Below are 15,692 nucleotides of genomic sequence, written 5' to 3'. Positions count from 1 at the left end.
AGAGCTAAGATAAAGATTTGAACAATCTCTGCTACCGCCCACCATTTATGGCCAGGATCATCATTTAAAAATTGATTTTTACAAACTTAACAAGTTCCAGTGTTTTGTCAAAAGTGATCACTTCTATGTAGGCATTATGGAATTGCAAACTACAAGCAGAATTTGCTTACTTCCAGAATTGAAGAGCTTAACAATGTGCATAACTATGCACCTCTGAAAATGATCTAACAGTGGAAGTGCTTCTATAAGCATCAGCAATTTTATGCTTCGCAAAAACAACATATTAACACTCCTTTGGAAAGAATTGTTTTTAGTTTAAAATTACTTCCAAGATATGTATTAGACTGACTGCAGTAAGTCATGAAAGTTAAGAAAGTAATTGTTCTTAACATACAGATGTGATCATAGAGTTGGTCAGTGTACGGATAATATCCAAATTGAATCGTAAATTGGCAGAAAGCAAAGTTGCTTATTTAATGACTGTGGTGCAGAATGTTATTGGATAAATCATTAGTAACATCTACTGACCTTCTGTTATTTGCTGCTTTGTAACTATGCTCTTGGAAGAAAGTGTGCAACATTGACACAACTGAAGTAAATACTGACATCATTTAAATCCCCATTGTGACTAACCATTTTTTCTTTAAAGAAACAGTCATGGATGTACATAGTTAAAGGTTAAATATTGTTTCTTTATATGTCATAAAAACCCAGCATAATGCCATAATGCTGATAGAGAGAGATCATTATTAGTCTTTTACTGTGCATTCTTTGTATATAGAGTTAATTTATAATGTCATGGGTAAATGAGGTCTTGTAATGAACATACATGTAAACCTCACAGCCAGGAGGGGTTTTCTCCCTAAATAGTGAGTACATTGTGTTCCTCCCATCACTCATCAAAATCTTCTGCTTAGTAAAATTAATATTTTACAAATTCCATAATACAAAAAAAAATTCATTTTTCCCCCCACCCCTGTAATATACACAGTAAGGACTTGTATGATCATTTAACAGTGAATTGGCTTACGACACTTTAATTAGTAATATTCAACAGACAGTTACCAAAAAGTATCAAATGTATTATATGTATTATACTATGTGCTATCAGTAGTAGGTCAGAAAGGATTTAAAACATCAAACGGATTATGGTTGGGTTATTACAGTGCTCAAGCAGCAAAAAGCAAGTAACATTACTTGGATGCTCTCAGCAGGGTTGATTTGCCTTCTAATATTTAAAGTTTGTTGAGATTGGTTATGCTATGTGTGATAAAAAAAAGAAACTTGAAATGGATTAAAGCTGCTGATGTTATTACTGAAGAGATCAAATGGGATAAAACAGGTCAGTTTGGCTTCTGTATTTTAAGTTTGTCAGGATATCTTAGGATGTTATATTCCAATGCTAAATGACAGAATTTGAAACAAATGAAATATTAAACGAAATTCAGTAATGGATGAGAACAGGAATTTCGTTTGTTGAAATCATATTCAAAGGGACATGAATATCCATTCTGCCATTCCTGCATAGTCAGTTTTAGGAACAACTTCCCAAATTTGACCCAGATAGCACCAATCTTGACTGGTCTGGCAGGCAGTCAGCAACCTGAATCTATACACAGGCTGGAAACAATTTATACCTCTGGCTTGACTTGCTGGATAGAGTTGTACTAATATTGTCACATTCGAGTGCCCTCACTTAAAGGACATTTTCCATCCTGAGGAAAATTGATGCGGTCTCCAGAGGAAATCTGGATCCAGTCAAGATACATAATTTCCTAAGTGTTATTATCAACTAAGATGAGGACTATCACAAATATAATTCAGGCAATCACCTCCGAAGATAAGCCAAAAATACTTATGCTATATATAAGGGGCATCTGCTTCAGATTTTAATTGGACTCATGGCAGGAAATTTGATTGCCATCATCATGTGAAATGGAAAAAATAATTTCCAAGAATTACATTAAGTTGAGAGATAGCAACAAGCCATTGAGCTGCATAATGTTTGGAACTAGAGTTTGTGCAGCTGTAATAGTGGTAAATAAAGTCTACATGTACTTTACAAACTTTTCAGTTGAACATAATGTTTATCGTCACTGTACATTCCGAATACCAAACTTTTAATTATATTTTCCAGCTTTACAGTAACAATTTATGGTATTTTATTACATGTTACTGAAAACTGTTCAAACTTACAGAAAAAAAAATCAAATGCCTTACTGAGACGGACTCATCAGGGTTGGCAGGTCTGGTATGTAATCATCTCTGTAATAAACATATAAACAGTAGATTGTAAACACCATTTGTAGGTGTTCTATTTTCAGGTGGATAATTGTTAGAGGTGAGTGCTTTTTCTTTCAAAACATACCTATTAATGAAATCTTAAACATATTATTAATCATTATCACCTAGTCAACTTCAAATCAGGAATATGCATCACAATTATCTTTGGCACACTGATTTTTTAGAGTCAGCAATCTCTGTACATTTGGAGCTGACCAAACTGCCCCAGGCTAGGTTAGGACTTGAAAGTCAGCAAATCCCTTATATGTACAAATGATTAAAATATAACTGATAAGTTAAAATATAAACACTTCTTTACTATTTGTCAAAACTTGCTTTAAATAGTACATTCAGATTATCATGTTTGCATGAGAAAATGCAAGACTGACTTTGACATTGACTACAACGAAATGATCATGTGAAATAAAGGATCTATAGATGCAAGAAACTGGGGGCAATTAGGTATTTGAAGAATGTGGTACATATAAATGCAAAATAAAGGTGCTTATGTATGTACTGTGGTGAGATCACAGAGTAAGAAACTTGCAGAACATAAAGCATTATGAACTGAAAATGATCTCTCTTTTATTGGGACTTGCCCAATGGCAAGTATCTTGCAAACACGAGCTTTCCTGAGATGAATTTGTGGTTATAGACAGGAGTTAGGCAAATGTTTAGACAGGAGTTAGGCAAATGTTTAGCCAGAAAAGAGTGGCTGATGTAGAACAGTCATGACAGACTTTTAAACCCATTTGTGATTCATTCCCAAATATGCCTTTTAACCTTTCTTACCCATAGGAAATGTCAATCCAGAATTTCCTTAAACATAAAAAACTATTTCACTTAGAACAATATGCAACATATCACACCTCTGCAAAGTAAATTGTGTCCAACATGCATACCACAGGTAGAATTTAGTGCCAAGAGCACAAGTAAATTGTTTTCCAACATGCATACCACAGGTAGAATTTAGTGCCAAAAGCACAAGTAAATTGTGTCCAACATGCATACCACAGGTGGAATTTAGTGCCAAGAGCACAAGTAAATTGTGTCCAACATGCATACCACAGGTAGAATTTAGTGCCAAGAGCACAAGTAAATTGTGACCAACATGCATACCACAGGTAGAATTTAGTGCCAAGAGCACAAGTAAATTGTTTTCCAACATGCATACCACAGGTAGAATTTAGTGCCAAGAGCACAAGTAAATTGTGTCCAACATGCATACCACAGGTAGAATTTAGTGCCAAGAGCACAAGTAAATTGTGTCCAACATGCATACCACAGGTAGAATTTAGTGCCAGGAGCACAAGTAAATTGTTTTCCAACATGCATACCACAGGTAGAATTTAGTGCCAGGAGCACAAGTAAATTGTGTCCAACATGCATACCACAGGTAGAATTTAGTGCCAGGAGCACAAGTAAATTGTTTTCCAACATGCATACCACAGGTAGAATTTAGTGCCAGGAGCACAAGTAAATTGTTTTCCAACATGCATACCACAGGTAGAATTTAGTGCCAAGAGCACAAGTAAATTGTTTTCCAACATGCATACCACAGGTAGAATTTAGTGCCAAGAGCACAAGTAAATTGTGTCCAACATGCATACCACAGGTAGAATTTAGTGCCAAGAGCACAAGTAAATTGTGTCCAACATGCATACCACAGGTAGAATTTAGTGCCAAGAGCACAAGTAAATTGTGTCCAACATGCATACCACAGGTAGAATTTAGTGCCAGGAGCACAAGTAAATTATGTCCAACATGCATACCACAGGTAGAATTTAGTGCCAGGAGTACAAGTAAATTGTGTCCAACATGCATACCACAGGTAGAATTTAGTGCCAAGAGCACAAGTAAATTGTGTCCAACATGCATACCACAGGTAGAATTTAGTGCCAAGAGCACAAGTAAATTGTGTCCAACATGCATACCACAGGTAGAATTTAGTGCCAGGAGCACAAGTAAATTGTGTCCAACATGCATACCACAGGTAGAATTTAGTGCCAGGAGCACAAGTAAATTGTGTCCAACATGCATACCACAGGTAGAATTTAGTGCCAGGAGCACAAGTAAATTGTGTCCAACATGCATACCACAGGTAGAATTTAGTGCCAGGAGCACAAGTAAATTGTGTCCAACATGCATACCACAGGTAGAATTTAGTGCCAAGAGCACAAGTAAATTGTGACCAACATGCATACCACAGGTAGAATTTAGTGCCAAGAGCACAAGTAAATTGTGACCAACATGCATACCACAGGTAGAATTTAGTGCCAAGAGCACAAGTAAATTGTGTCCAACATGCATACCACAGGTAGAATTTAGTGCCAAGAGCACAAGTAAATTGTGTCCAACATGCATACCACAGGTAGAATTTAGTGCCAGGAGCACAAGTAAATTGTGTCCAACATGCATACCACAGGTAGAATTTAGTGCCAGGAGCACAAGTAAATTGTGTCCAACATGCATACCACAGGTAGAATTTAGTGCCAGGAGCACAAGTAAATTGTGTCCAACATGCATACCACAGGTAGAATTTAGTGCCAGGAGCACAAGTAAATTGTGTCCAACATGCATACCACAGGTAGAATTTAGTGCCAAGAGCACAAGTAAATTTTGTCCAACATGCATACCACAGGTAGAATTTAGTGCCAAGAGCACAAGACTTGTATAAATATCTTGATGTTAATGAAATTAATAATAATCACAAAGGTAATGAAAAAACTCAACCTGAGTTCATCGTCATTTCCATTAGTGAAAGTGGTGCCAATGTGACATCCAGTATGACTGCCATGGTGACCATCTGGAAAATTTGTGTTATTGCTTCTACTTCAGAAGATAGGTTCATATTCACATTGATTTTTCCCAGAATGACTTCTGATTATTTCTGGTTAGTTTAAATTAAAAATGGTGACCCACAGATATCCAACATGGCCACCTGGATGGTCATGTTGAAAATCTTCTATCACTGCTCTTGAATTGGATGGTCATGTTGACTTGTTTTCACAAAAATATTTATGATGTCAATCAGACATCGAGTGTGGCCACCATGGCATCCATATTGAAAATCATATTGCTATTCCTTCTGAAAAGCTTTATATTTATGTGGGGTTTTCACTGAAAGAATTCTGATAATGACTGGTTGTTCCAAAATGAAAACTGCCTGTTGGACATGCCCTCAGATGCCTGTTATAGCTGATATGGGGGCCATCTTGAAAATCTATCACTGCTTTATTTATAGTTAACAAGATTTTAGTGATTTTCATTTGATGATATCAGGTTCAAAGTTCAAAGGTCATGACAAAAAAATTTATACTGCACTTAAAGGTTATCTTGTGTATATGTTCATTCAACATAGTAAAGTTTTGTTACTAAATTTGGTTTGTTGGAGTTTCTTTGTAAAATTAGAACTAGCTTCAATACTAAGTAGTTTTGAAGAAGAAATGGTCTTACCATGGAGTGTTGAATATTCTTTTGTCATTAGATATAGGTTTTTGACAACAGAAAGTCTGTACAGTTGATTTACTGCTTGTAGCAAACAGTGATTTTTGTATACAGTGATGTAATTCCAATTATTAAAATTGTATAAGCATTATCTTTTTTATTTAATAAGATACAAAAGTTGCAACCTTGTCAGTTAACATCTCTCGGAGAGTTAATAGAACTAATTTAAAGCAAAAACGAAACTTCGCATTTACAATTTTAGGATCTCTTTAACAATTTCTTTTTCCCATTTCATCAAGAGGAGGCTCAGTCTGTTAATTTTGTTTTTGATGTTGGAATTAAAATTTGGAATTTTGTAATGAGTATCAAATGACACCAAATTTTCTTTTTTGTTAAACTTTTCAGCATGAAGTCGGAGAGGAAATTGGCATTGTTCGTCAGTTTACATTTTCATCTAGTCTTCAGAGGATGTCGGTCATTACTCGCAGGATTGGAGCTGATAATTTCAGTGTGTATGCCAAAGGATCTCCAGAGATGATTACATCTCTCTGTAAACCAGATACAGGTAAATTGGGTAAAAGACTACTTGATTTTGTAACCTGCATTTGGATATAGCTGTCACTTACAAAGTGAGGTGACTTTGTCAGTTTTATATTATTTTTGTTATTCTGTCCATATGTCCATCTCATCGCTTGTTTTCCTACACAGCTTGTAATGAGGCAATGTATTCTAGATATATGGTTGGTACTGATGTGCAGTTAGGTTTTGCCTTTTATCTATTGGCTTTTTTTTCGGGACACATCTTAAAAACTTGGTAAAAATTGAGATTTAGAGATGTCAGTTCATCATCAATTGTAGGATTTTATTGAAACACTATTGGCTATCTACAGTCAATCCTGGTTATCTCGATCATGTTGGGGTTGTCAAAAAATCACAGACATAACTGGGTCCTGAGATGTCAGGGTTTAGTTGACAAATCTACTGCTGAACAATGACTGTGCATCTGTAGTACCAAAAATGAGGAGCTTTGTTTTTAAAAAGAAAGGACATTTCTAACGCACAGTAAAAATGATCAGTCATGCCAGGTTGCAGAAAAAATAAGATCTACGGTCTTTTAAATGAAATTACATAACGAGTCCAAAAAAATTTCAACACATCTGTTACTGTAAAAATGTCATTGGTTTAAAGTTGTTTTGATTCCTTATGAATAGCCTCATCCCTTTGATAACCTCAACAAGACAATGGTTTTCTCATGCTGACCAAACTCCAAACCAATACAAGTACATGTACATGTTAGAAATATACTTTTTTTTAAAGCATTTTCTTTAATTAGTGTTGACTTGTGACTAATAATAACATATAAATTGCCAAAATTGTGTATGAAAATTGATTGCTTTTGCTGATCATCAGAGGCTCTGTTACACTGATATATGCTGGTTTTTACCTATAACATTTGCCTCTGTACCAGAAAAAGATGAGACTGTCATTACCAAGAAACTGTAAGAGATGTTTAAAGTCTTGAAAGTTAACAGTCTCAACATCAAATTCTGTAAGCAGCCACCTTGTTATATTCATACATTTGTACTCCCATATCCCTCCTGACTATGATTAGTGATCATCAGCATCAACACAGAAGGAGAGTCGGCATATCACTTTGATGGATAGCAAGACTTTGATATTCAGTTTAAGATAAAATAAAAAAAATGAAAGCACTCCTTTTTCTGTATCATAGACATAAGTTCTGCTTCATTATGTTTGCATTGAAGAATTTGTAATCATGGCACAGTGATTGACAAGTTCATTTAAAATAATACTGTATTCTCTCAATTTTTTAAAATACCACTGGTCCTTTTATTAACTTCTTCAAAACAAATTAATAACCATGTGTTTGTGTGCTGGGAAACTGGCTTGGTTTGGAGATTTGCTGGTTTCTGTCTGTATATGACACTAAGTCATGTGATCTATTGTAGCCATGCTGACGTTGAAGGCTTTCACTCACACCAAGCATGGAAACACTTGACCTGTTTACTTCATAAGTTAACTCTGAACCAAAGTTGTTGACTGACAGTGACAATATTGGAATGGGATGCGTAATTATAGTATATAGAGTTTGTTCCATACAGCATCGTGAATTTTATCCTATACATTTTCAGGTCGGCATCATTAAATGTAGCTAAAGGTTTCTCATTCATTTTAAATAAATCATGTGAAATGAATAAAAGTATTTAGCTACATTTAATGATGCTGACATGATAATTTACTTAGTTACAGATAAGATAAAATTTGTGGTGCTGTGTGGAACGAAATATATTGTCACTTGTGACACTGTCCATTATGAATGCAGCTTCTGTAAAGGTCAGAAACGCATTCATTTCATTTACTTTCTCTAAATTATTGTTTACAACACAATTTTCTCTACTCTATGCAAGTGATAAACCATGCATTGATGAGATTGGTTGATTAGCATTTCGACTTGACAGTGGGAGATAAGTGGGGAAAAGTAGCATAACAAAGAAGGAATTTTTGGTATTGGACCAAAATGCGCAACATGGGTTCTCAAGATAACCAAAGTTGAGATAAGTAGGTTTGACTGTAAGTTACTAGAACCTGGTTATTCTACAGGAAGATCTGATTTTTGTTTGCACAGGTTTTGAAACCGTAACAATTTTCTTTATTGTGATGGTTCAATTTTATTAAATTTCTTCTGCTACCAATAATCATTAATCCTTGGTCGCAAAGAAACATGATCATTTAAATACATTTATGTGTTTATTTCTTTTCTTTTAACAATTTGTGAAACACGTATATGACTTTATTTTTGTAATGCTGAACTTGTGATCTCTTACACGGTCATGATTTGTCTGTGATGGTATTGGATAATTTATACACCATTCTTATAACGCAACAAAATAATTTTATTATATAGAATTGTGTTTGTCATTCCAAGTCCGTGTTTTTGCAGATTTAAAAAAAACTTAATTTTTTTTCTCAGTTCCTGATGATTTCCATAAGGTCTTGTCCTCCTACACGCAACATGGTTACAGGGTCCTTGGGTTGGCATATAAACAACTACCTGCCAATCTGAAATATGTAAAGGTACAGAGAATGCAGAGGTAAGCTACATCTGGATTTAATGATTTAAACTCTTGCAAAACTGAAAGGCTTCTTGTTTCCTCAAGATGTAACTAGAGTCAAAGTGTCAGTCCAACAAACAATGGTACTACTGTGCATCATGACACTGTAAATCATGGACTGTGTCATAATATCATATTCCAAGAAACAAGGGTACTACTTCTTGATGCCTAAGTCATTGACTTAGTCATAATGTTATATTCCAAGAAACAAGGGTACTACTTCTTGATGCCTAAGTCATTGATTGTGTCATAATGTCATATTCCAAGAAACAAGGGTATTACCTCTTGATGCTTAAGTCATTGACTGTGTCATAATGTCATATTCCAAGAAACAAGGGTACTACGTCTTGATGCTTAAGTCATTGACTTAGTCATAATGTTATATTCCAAGAAACAAGGGTGTTACTTCTTGATGCCTAAGTCATTGACTGAGTCATAATGTCATATTCCAAGAAACAAGGGTATTACCTCTTGATGCTTAAGTCATTGACTGTGTCATAATGTCATATTCCAAGAAACAAGGGTACTACCTCTTGATGCCTAAGTCATTGACTGAGTCATAATGTCATATTCCAAGAAACAAGGGTACTACTTCTTGATGCCTAAGTCATTGACTGTGTCATAATGTCATATTCCAAGAAACAAGGGTATTACCTCTTGATGCTTAAGTCATTGACTGAGTCATAATGTCATATTCCAAGAAACAAGGGTATTACCTCTTGATGCTTAAGTCATTGGCTGTGTCATAATGTCATATTCCAAGAAACAAGGGTATTACCTCTTGATGCTTAAGTCATTGACTGTGTCATAATGTCATATTCCAAGAAACAAGGGTACTACCTCTTGATGCTTAAGTCATTGACTGAGTCATAATGTCATATTCCAAGAAACAAGGGTATTACCTCTTGATGCTTAAGTCATTGGCTGTGTCATAATGTCATATTCCAAGAAACAAGGGTACTACTTCTTGATGTTTAAGTCATTGACTGAGTCATAATGTCATATTCCAAGAAACAAGGGTACTACCTCTTGATGCCTAAGTCATTGACTGTGTCATAATGTCATATTCCAAGAAACAAGGGTACTACCTCTTGATGCTTAAGTCATTGACTGTGTCATAATATTATATTCCAAGAAACAAGGTACTACCTCTTAATGCTTAAGTCGTTGACAAAGTCATAATATCATATTCCAAGAAACAAGGGTACTACCTCTTAATGCTTACGTCATTGACTGTTTCATAATGTCATATTCCAAGAGGGTACTACCTCTTGATGCTTAAGTCATTGACTGTGTCATAATGTTATATTCCAAGAAACAAGGGTACTACCTCTTAATGCTTAAGTCGTTGACAAAGTCATAATATCATATTCCAAGAAACAAGGGTACTACCTCTTAATGCTTAAGTCATTGACTGTTTCATAATGTCATATTCCAAGAAACAAGGGTACTACCTCTTGATGCTTAAGTCATTGACTGTGTCATAATGTTATATTCCAAAAAACAAGGGTACTACCTCTTAATGCTTAAGTCGTTGACAAAGTCATAATATCATATTACAAGAAACAAGGGTACTACCTCTTGATGCTCAAGTCGTTGCTAGAGTCATAATGTTATAACACATATTTTTGCTAATGCCTTACATATGGAACTTAAAATATTTAATGTTGTGGAACAAGGTTATTATATTTTGATGCCTTAATTCTTTACTAAGATATGCTACAATATCCAAGAATTCTTACCCATTGCCTGATAAAGTTCTAAAATCCTCCACCATCTAGTCATTGTAAATTTTTGTCCAGTCATCATAAATATCATCCAACTCTGTTTCCTCTGTGTCACTGTCATATGCAGATTCTTATTTAGAGTCTGAATTTGGGCTCTGTAAGTAACACTTTGATCATACAGTCAGTGAAATCTATTAAAGGCTGCAACTGAATATGGTCAAATGTACGGCAAAGTGACAAGGAGTTCAAATAGCTACCCCAAGTTTCATGGCACTGAGCAAGTATCAGACTTGCAGCTCGATCAAAGGGTTTTCACATGGGGAAGTCAACTAGGATGTTTCCTTTACAAGCAAAAGGACTAAGGTCAAACATGCACAGGAAGTTGTAGAACTCGACTTGGCACAGAGCAAGTACTTGAATTCAATTCACAGCTTGATCAAAAGACATTGTCAACTTGAAAACAGTGTGAGTGCTACCTTTACAAGCCAAGGGCTTAATAGGCCATGTGCAATGGCAGAAAACCTAGATTTAATTCCCAGACGCTATAAGATGATACCTTCTCTGCATGAATCAAATTGTCATTAAAAAATGTTGAAGTATAAGTGAGTATATCCAGTATATGGTATCTATGTAGGGTGCAGAACATATATTTTATCAGGAAAAAATTCTCAGAATTTTATCAATTATTTGATGCTCAGGTTTTCAAATTACTGTAGTATTATTTATATTAGTGGGTCTCAGCTTTCATGTTTTTTTGGCAGTAAAAAAGAATGTCTGGAACATGACTGTACAGCATAGTTTTTATTGATTGAACACACCATCATAAGACATAAACTGTACTTATGGCAGGAGCAATATACAAAATATTTTGGATTATATGTTTTGCATAATTTGATAGCATTAAAAAATTTCATTGTTTTTAGTTGAATATTCTGCTTATTTGTTCCAGTAAATGTACATATGTTTGTTTCATGGTAGATTCAAAATGCAGTATTTTGTTGAAGATAAATCTTAACTTGTGTATTTCAGGGAGCAGGTGGAGAATGATCTTATATTTCTTGGGTTGCTAGTGATGGAGAATAAACTGAAACCTGAGACAACACCCATCATCCACAAACTGAAGGAGGCCAACATCCGCACCATCATGATCACAGGTACAGCTGTTGATGACAGTATAAATGTTTTGATATTTATGAATAAATCAGACAGAGTAATATGATCTACAAATTTAAATTTGTCTTCAGGTGCAATGCATGATCATAATACATTAGAAGAACATCCAACCATGCAAATCCAGTCCTCCCAAGTGTAAAAAAGAACACTGATCATTTCTTTTGGCTAATTTTATCTGCTTTACTGAGAGTGGTCTCCTCATTGGTATGACTTTATTTGCCAGTCAGTTCCACTTTAGCTTAGTCAGGACACTTAAGATGCCTTGCAAAATATCTTCGTTTTTGTGCTTTCTCTTAACCCTAATTGAATATACACTTCTTAAATGAAGGGTACTTGTTTTTTTTTTTTAAATTGAATTTTGCCCTGTCTTTATCATGGTGGAATATTTTGCATCACAGTTTTCTGTTTTGTATGATAAGCTAAGCACTGCCATCATGATTCTCTATTCTGTACTATACCTTATTGCATCCTTTTTCAAGTGAACACTTGTTTATTCTCAGTAATTAGAACATTTCTGTTAATTCTCTCATGTCTTAGCATCCACTTTATCATACAGTTAACATGATGCTAAACTGGTTTTGCTTGTATATGCCAATATGCCATTGTTTTGCTGCCTCTAGTTGCTGGTAAAAATTGGCAGGATTGGATAAATGGTTGAAACTAAGTTCACTACCTCTGCATTACCTCTATAGTGTTTTAGTTCGATCTGAAATCTGCTCAGAGGACAGATGGGTGACAATTTTCAGACCTGCCAAACCTACTGAAAAGTTCAGAAAATTCCCAAAGAAAATAAAAGTGTCTAGTATGTTTGTTAGTACTTTACCATATCCAGCTTGATTTCCGGTTTTCATCCACCAATAGAAAGAGATTGTCTCACAGTGTGGTTCTCTTTATCTGACCACATCAGCAAATATCAGCATCATAATGGACAAGTTACTCAGCAAGAAGGGGCCCTGAGTAGTGGAGTGATCTAAAGTGCTCTCCGTTATGGATCACTGCCATCTCATCTCTGTCTGCATGGGTTCGAATCTAGGATTCGGGCAATCTGGGTATGTGTGAAAGCTTGCCAATAGCATTGGTCGGTCTATGGTTCTTCCCAGGTTTTCTCGGGTTCTTCCTCCACCATTAATACTGGCTGCCATGCATAGCCTATCATGTGCTGAAAAATGGCATTAAACCCCACAACAACAACAACTCAGCAAGAAGCGAAAAAATGAAGAAAAGGAAGTAACTAATGACTTTTCACCAGCCAAGAGAAAGAAATGGGATAAAAAAATATAGGCGTGATTCGGAGAAGCAATTTGCTTTCATTCATCCATCAACTTGCAGGACTATCATGCATTCTGGCACTGATGATCAGCTCTTTCTTTCCACAGTCAATTCTGCATCAGAATTGCAGATTTGATAAAGCTGAAACTCTATACAGATCATCAGTGTTGATTCCTTCCATTCATTTGGGAGAAAAAGGCCAGGTCTTTAAACGATACATCAGATTGTTTAGATACATCTGCAATGTTTGCATGAATAAGTAAGTCATCCTTTAGTGGGTTGCTCTCAGGAAAAAAAAAATGGATCTGGCCAACTGTTGTTTCCAACCCTTGGGAGAGTAATGCTATCAATACTTTTCAATACTGCACAGCAACAGCAATGCTGAGAGAGCATTCTTAATGGTCAGAAAAAAACAGAACCAGCCAAAGAGCCAGCCTGTCAGCATCAACCCTGGAAGCTATTCTTGTTAGCAAATTTGGCACCCAAGGACAAATAAATGATGAACATTTGCAGAAATGCACATCTGCAATATACAATGACCTGAAATAACAAAAGTAAACAACTTTATCATGATATATACACCTTACTCTTGTACCTCCTGAATTTCTACCCTGCCTCTTGATTTTTAATGATGATTTGGGGGCAAATTCCTGATTTTGATTTTTCAGTGTTGGCAAGTCTGAATTTTATTGGTGAAACTAATGTCCCAGTCATGCAAGAGAGCCAGAAATGGATCTCTGAAGGATGTTGCCACTTCAGTACTGAACTTATTAATGTCAGTCATTTGAGATCATAAAGTTGCCAGTGAAGAGAAAGAGTTGGCATTCTTTGCAGCTGCACTTACCGGACATTGTTGCCTACTTTGCAGTGTCCTTTGTTTAGTCTTGACAGTACTGAACATAATATAGAATATGTCCATGTGTTGATCATGATACAATGGCTCAGTGGATAAGTCCTGAACTTCAAAACATCACAAATCCACCCCTGTACTGGCTGTGGTGATACATTCCTTGATAGCTGATACATGGTCATGGGATCTGATATCTGCTGACCTCGTATCTCACCCACTTCAGTCCCAGCATTGGCTTGACTTCACCAAGTGTATTTGGTTCTGGTTATGATGAAGTATATTAAGGTACAATTGTGCAACTGCCATCTCCATCTTGGTGATGATCATGTTTTCAAAGATGTACAATACTGGCCCTTTCAAGGCAACATGGACCAACACAGGGCACCCCATCACTGATCTTTGTACCATCATGACCCAGTACCTGTTAAGATGATTTTCCTTCCCCAGAAACACAGTACTCATCTCAGACTTCTGACTTTGCTTATAGCTAGTACGGATAGATTACCATTTATTAAAATGGACAGACTCCCAGTCTCATTTACCATTCTTAATTGATCACTTTCCCTGCCCAGTCTTCACTAACAGCACAGGAGACATTTTTGTGAAATTCGACACTGAAGACATGTTTGCAAGACCTTTCCTCTCCCTAATCAGATAATATTAATGGCATCCTTGCATGTATCATTTAAGACGTCTTTTGGCTGCTGCCTAACCCCACCAGCTCTGTCAACGTCATTTGTTGACATTTTAACCTAGAACGACTAGTCTTGCTTCAGTAGTTGCCACAGTCTGGTCGAGATGCTGACATATTGCACTACCATGACAGGTGACTTGGAGACTCCAGGTCAACAGATCTTCTCAGGACGACAACTTCCATCTAACTTCAGTCTTGCATCCTTACAAGATGTGCTTGACAGTTTTCTACTCCAAAGTCCCAATGTTGTTGATTTGTTATGCATTTTGAAGGTCTCTGGCATACTTTTCACACTTTAATGACCATGTACTTCTTTTACATGTAGGAAAGTTTCTCTGACATTTTTTCTTGTGACAAAACTTGTGTTTTCATGCATCCTGGAAGCACTACACCACTGTACTAAAACTTGGGTAATTACAGCTACTTTTCACAGTATGGTAACAATATATATCTCAAGATTTGGGTAATTTTTTTCCACGCCATTCAGTGTACATTCCTACAACATTAAGTGCATACATTTTTATGATTTGTACACCAGCATGCAAAAAGTAGGTCATTATACCTCATTTTTTCTCAGTCAGAAAACCAGTGATTTGTAATAATTGTGTCATACTAAATGAATTATCAACCTTCTTGTGACCTAAGAGCTTCATTTCCTATTTGTCTATGCCCCTGCCATTATAGTATTACCCTATTTGTCTATGCCCCTGCCATTATAGTATTACCCTACTTGTCTATGCCCCTGCCATTATAGTATTACCCAATTTGTCTATGCCCCTGCCATTATAGTATTACCCAATTTGTCTATGCCCCAGCCATTATAGTATTACCCTATTTGTCTATGCCCCTGCCATTATAGTATTACCCTATTTGTTTATGCCCCTGCCATTATAGTATTACCCTATTTGTCTATGCCCCTGCCATTATAGTATTACCCTATTTGTTTATGCCCCTGCCATTATAGTATTACCCTATTTGTCTATGCCCCTGCCATTATAGTATTACCCTATTTGTCTATGCCCCTGCCATTATAGTATTACCCAATTTGTCTATGCCCCTGCCATTATAGTATTACCCTATTTGTCTGTGCCCCTGCCATTATAGTATTACCCAAT

At 36.0% G+C, this 15,692-nt stretch overlaps 1 protein-coding gene across 1 annotated transcript in view; it reads left to right on the top strand.

Moving 5' to 3' along the window:
- LOC149781476 (polyamine-transporting ATPase 13A3-like) overlaps positions 1 to 15,692 on the top strand; it is a 218,998-nt gene that overhangs the window by 134,216 nt on the left and 69,090 nt on the right. The window contains exons 18-20 of the mRNA XM_089935567.1: positions 6,136 to 6,295; positions 8,723 to 8,843; positions 11,621 to 11,745. Of these exons, the coding sequence (XP_089791693.1) occupies positions 6,136 to 6,295; positions 8,723 to 8,843; positions 11,621 to 11,745 (406 nt within the window). The remainder of the gene's footprint in view (positions 1 to 6,135; positions 6,296 to 8,722; positions 8,844 to 11,620; positions 11,746 to 15,692) is intronic.

This window comes from Sinohyriopsis cumingii, chromosome 15 (genome assembly GCF_028554795.1).
Source record: "Sinohyriopsis cumingii isolate HCF-2022 chromosome 15, ASM2855479v2, whole genome shotgun sequence".
NCBI classification, from domain to species: Eukaryota; Metazoa; Mollusca; class Bivalvia; order Unionida; family Unionidae; genus Sinohyriopsis; species Sinohyriopsis cumingii.
The sequence above is the reverse complement of the archived record's forward strand: the minus strand, read 5'-3'. Positions and strand labels throughout refer to the sequence as shown.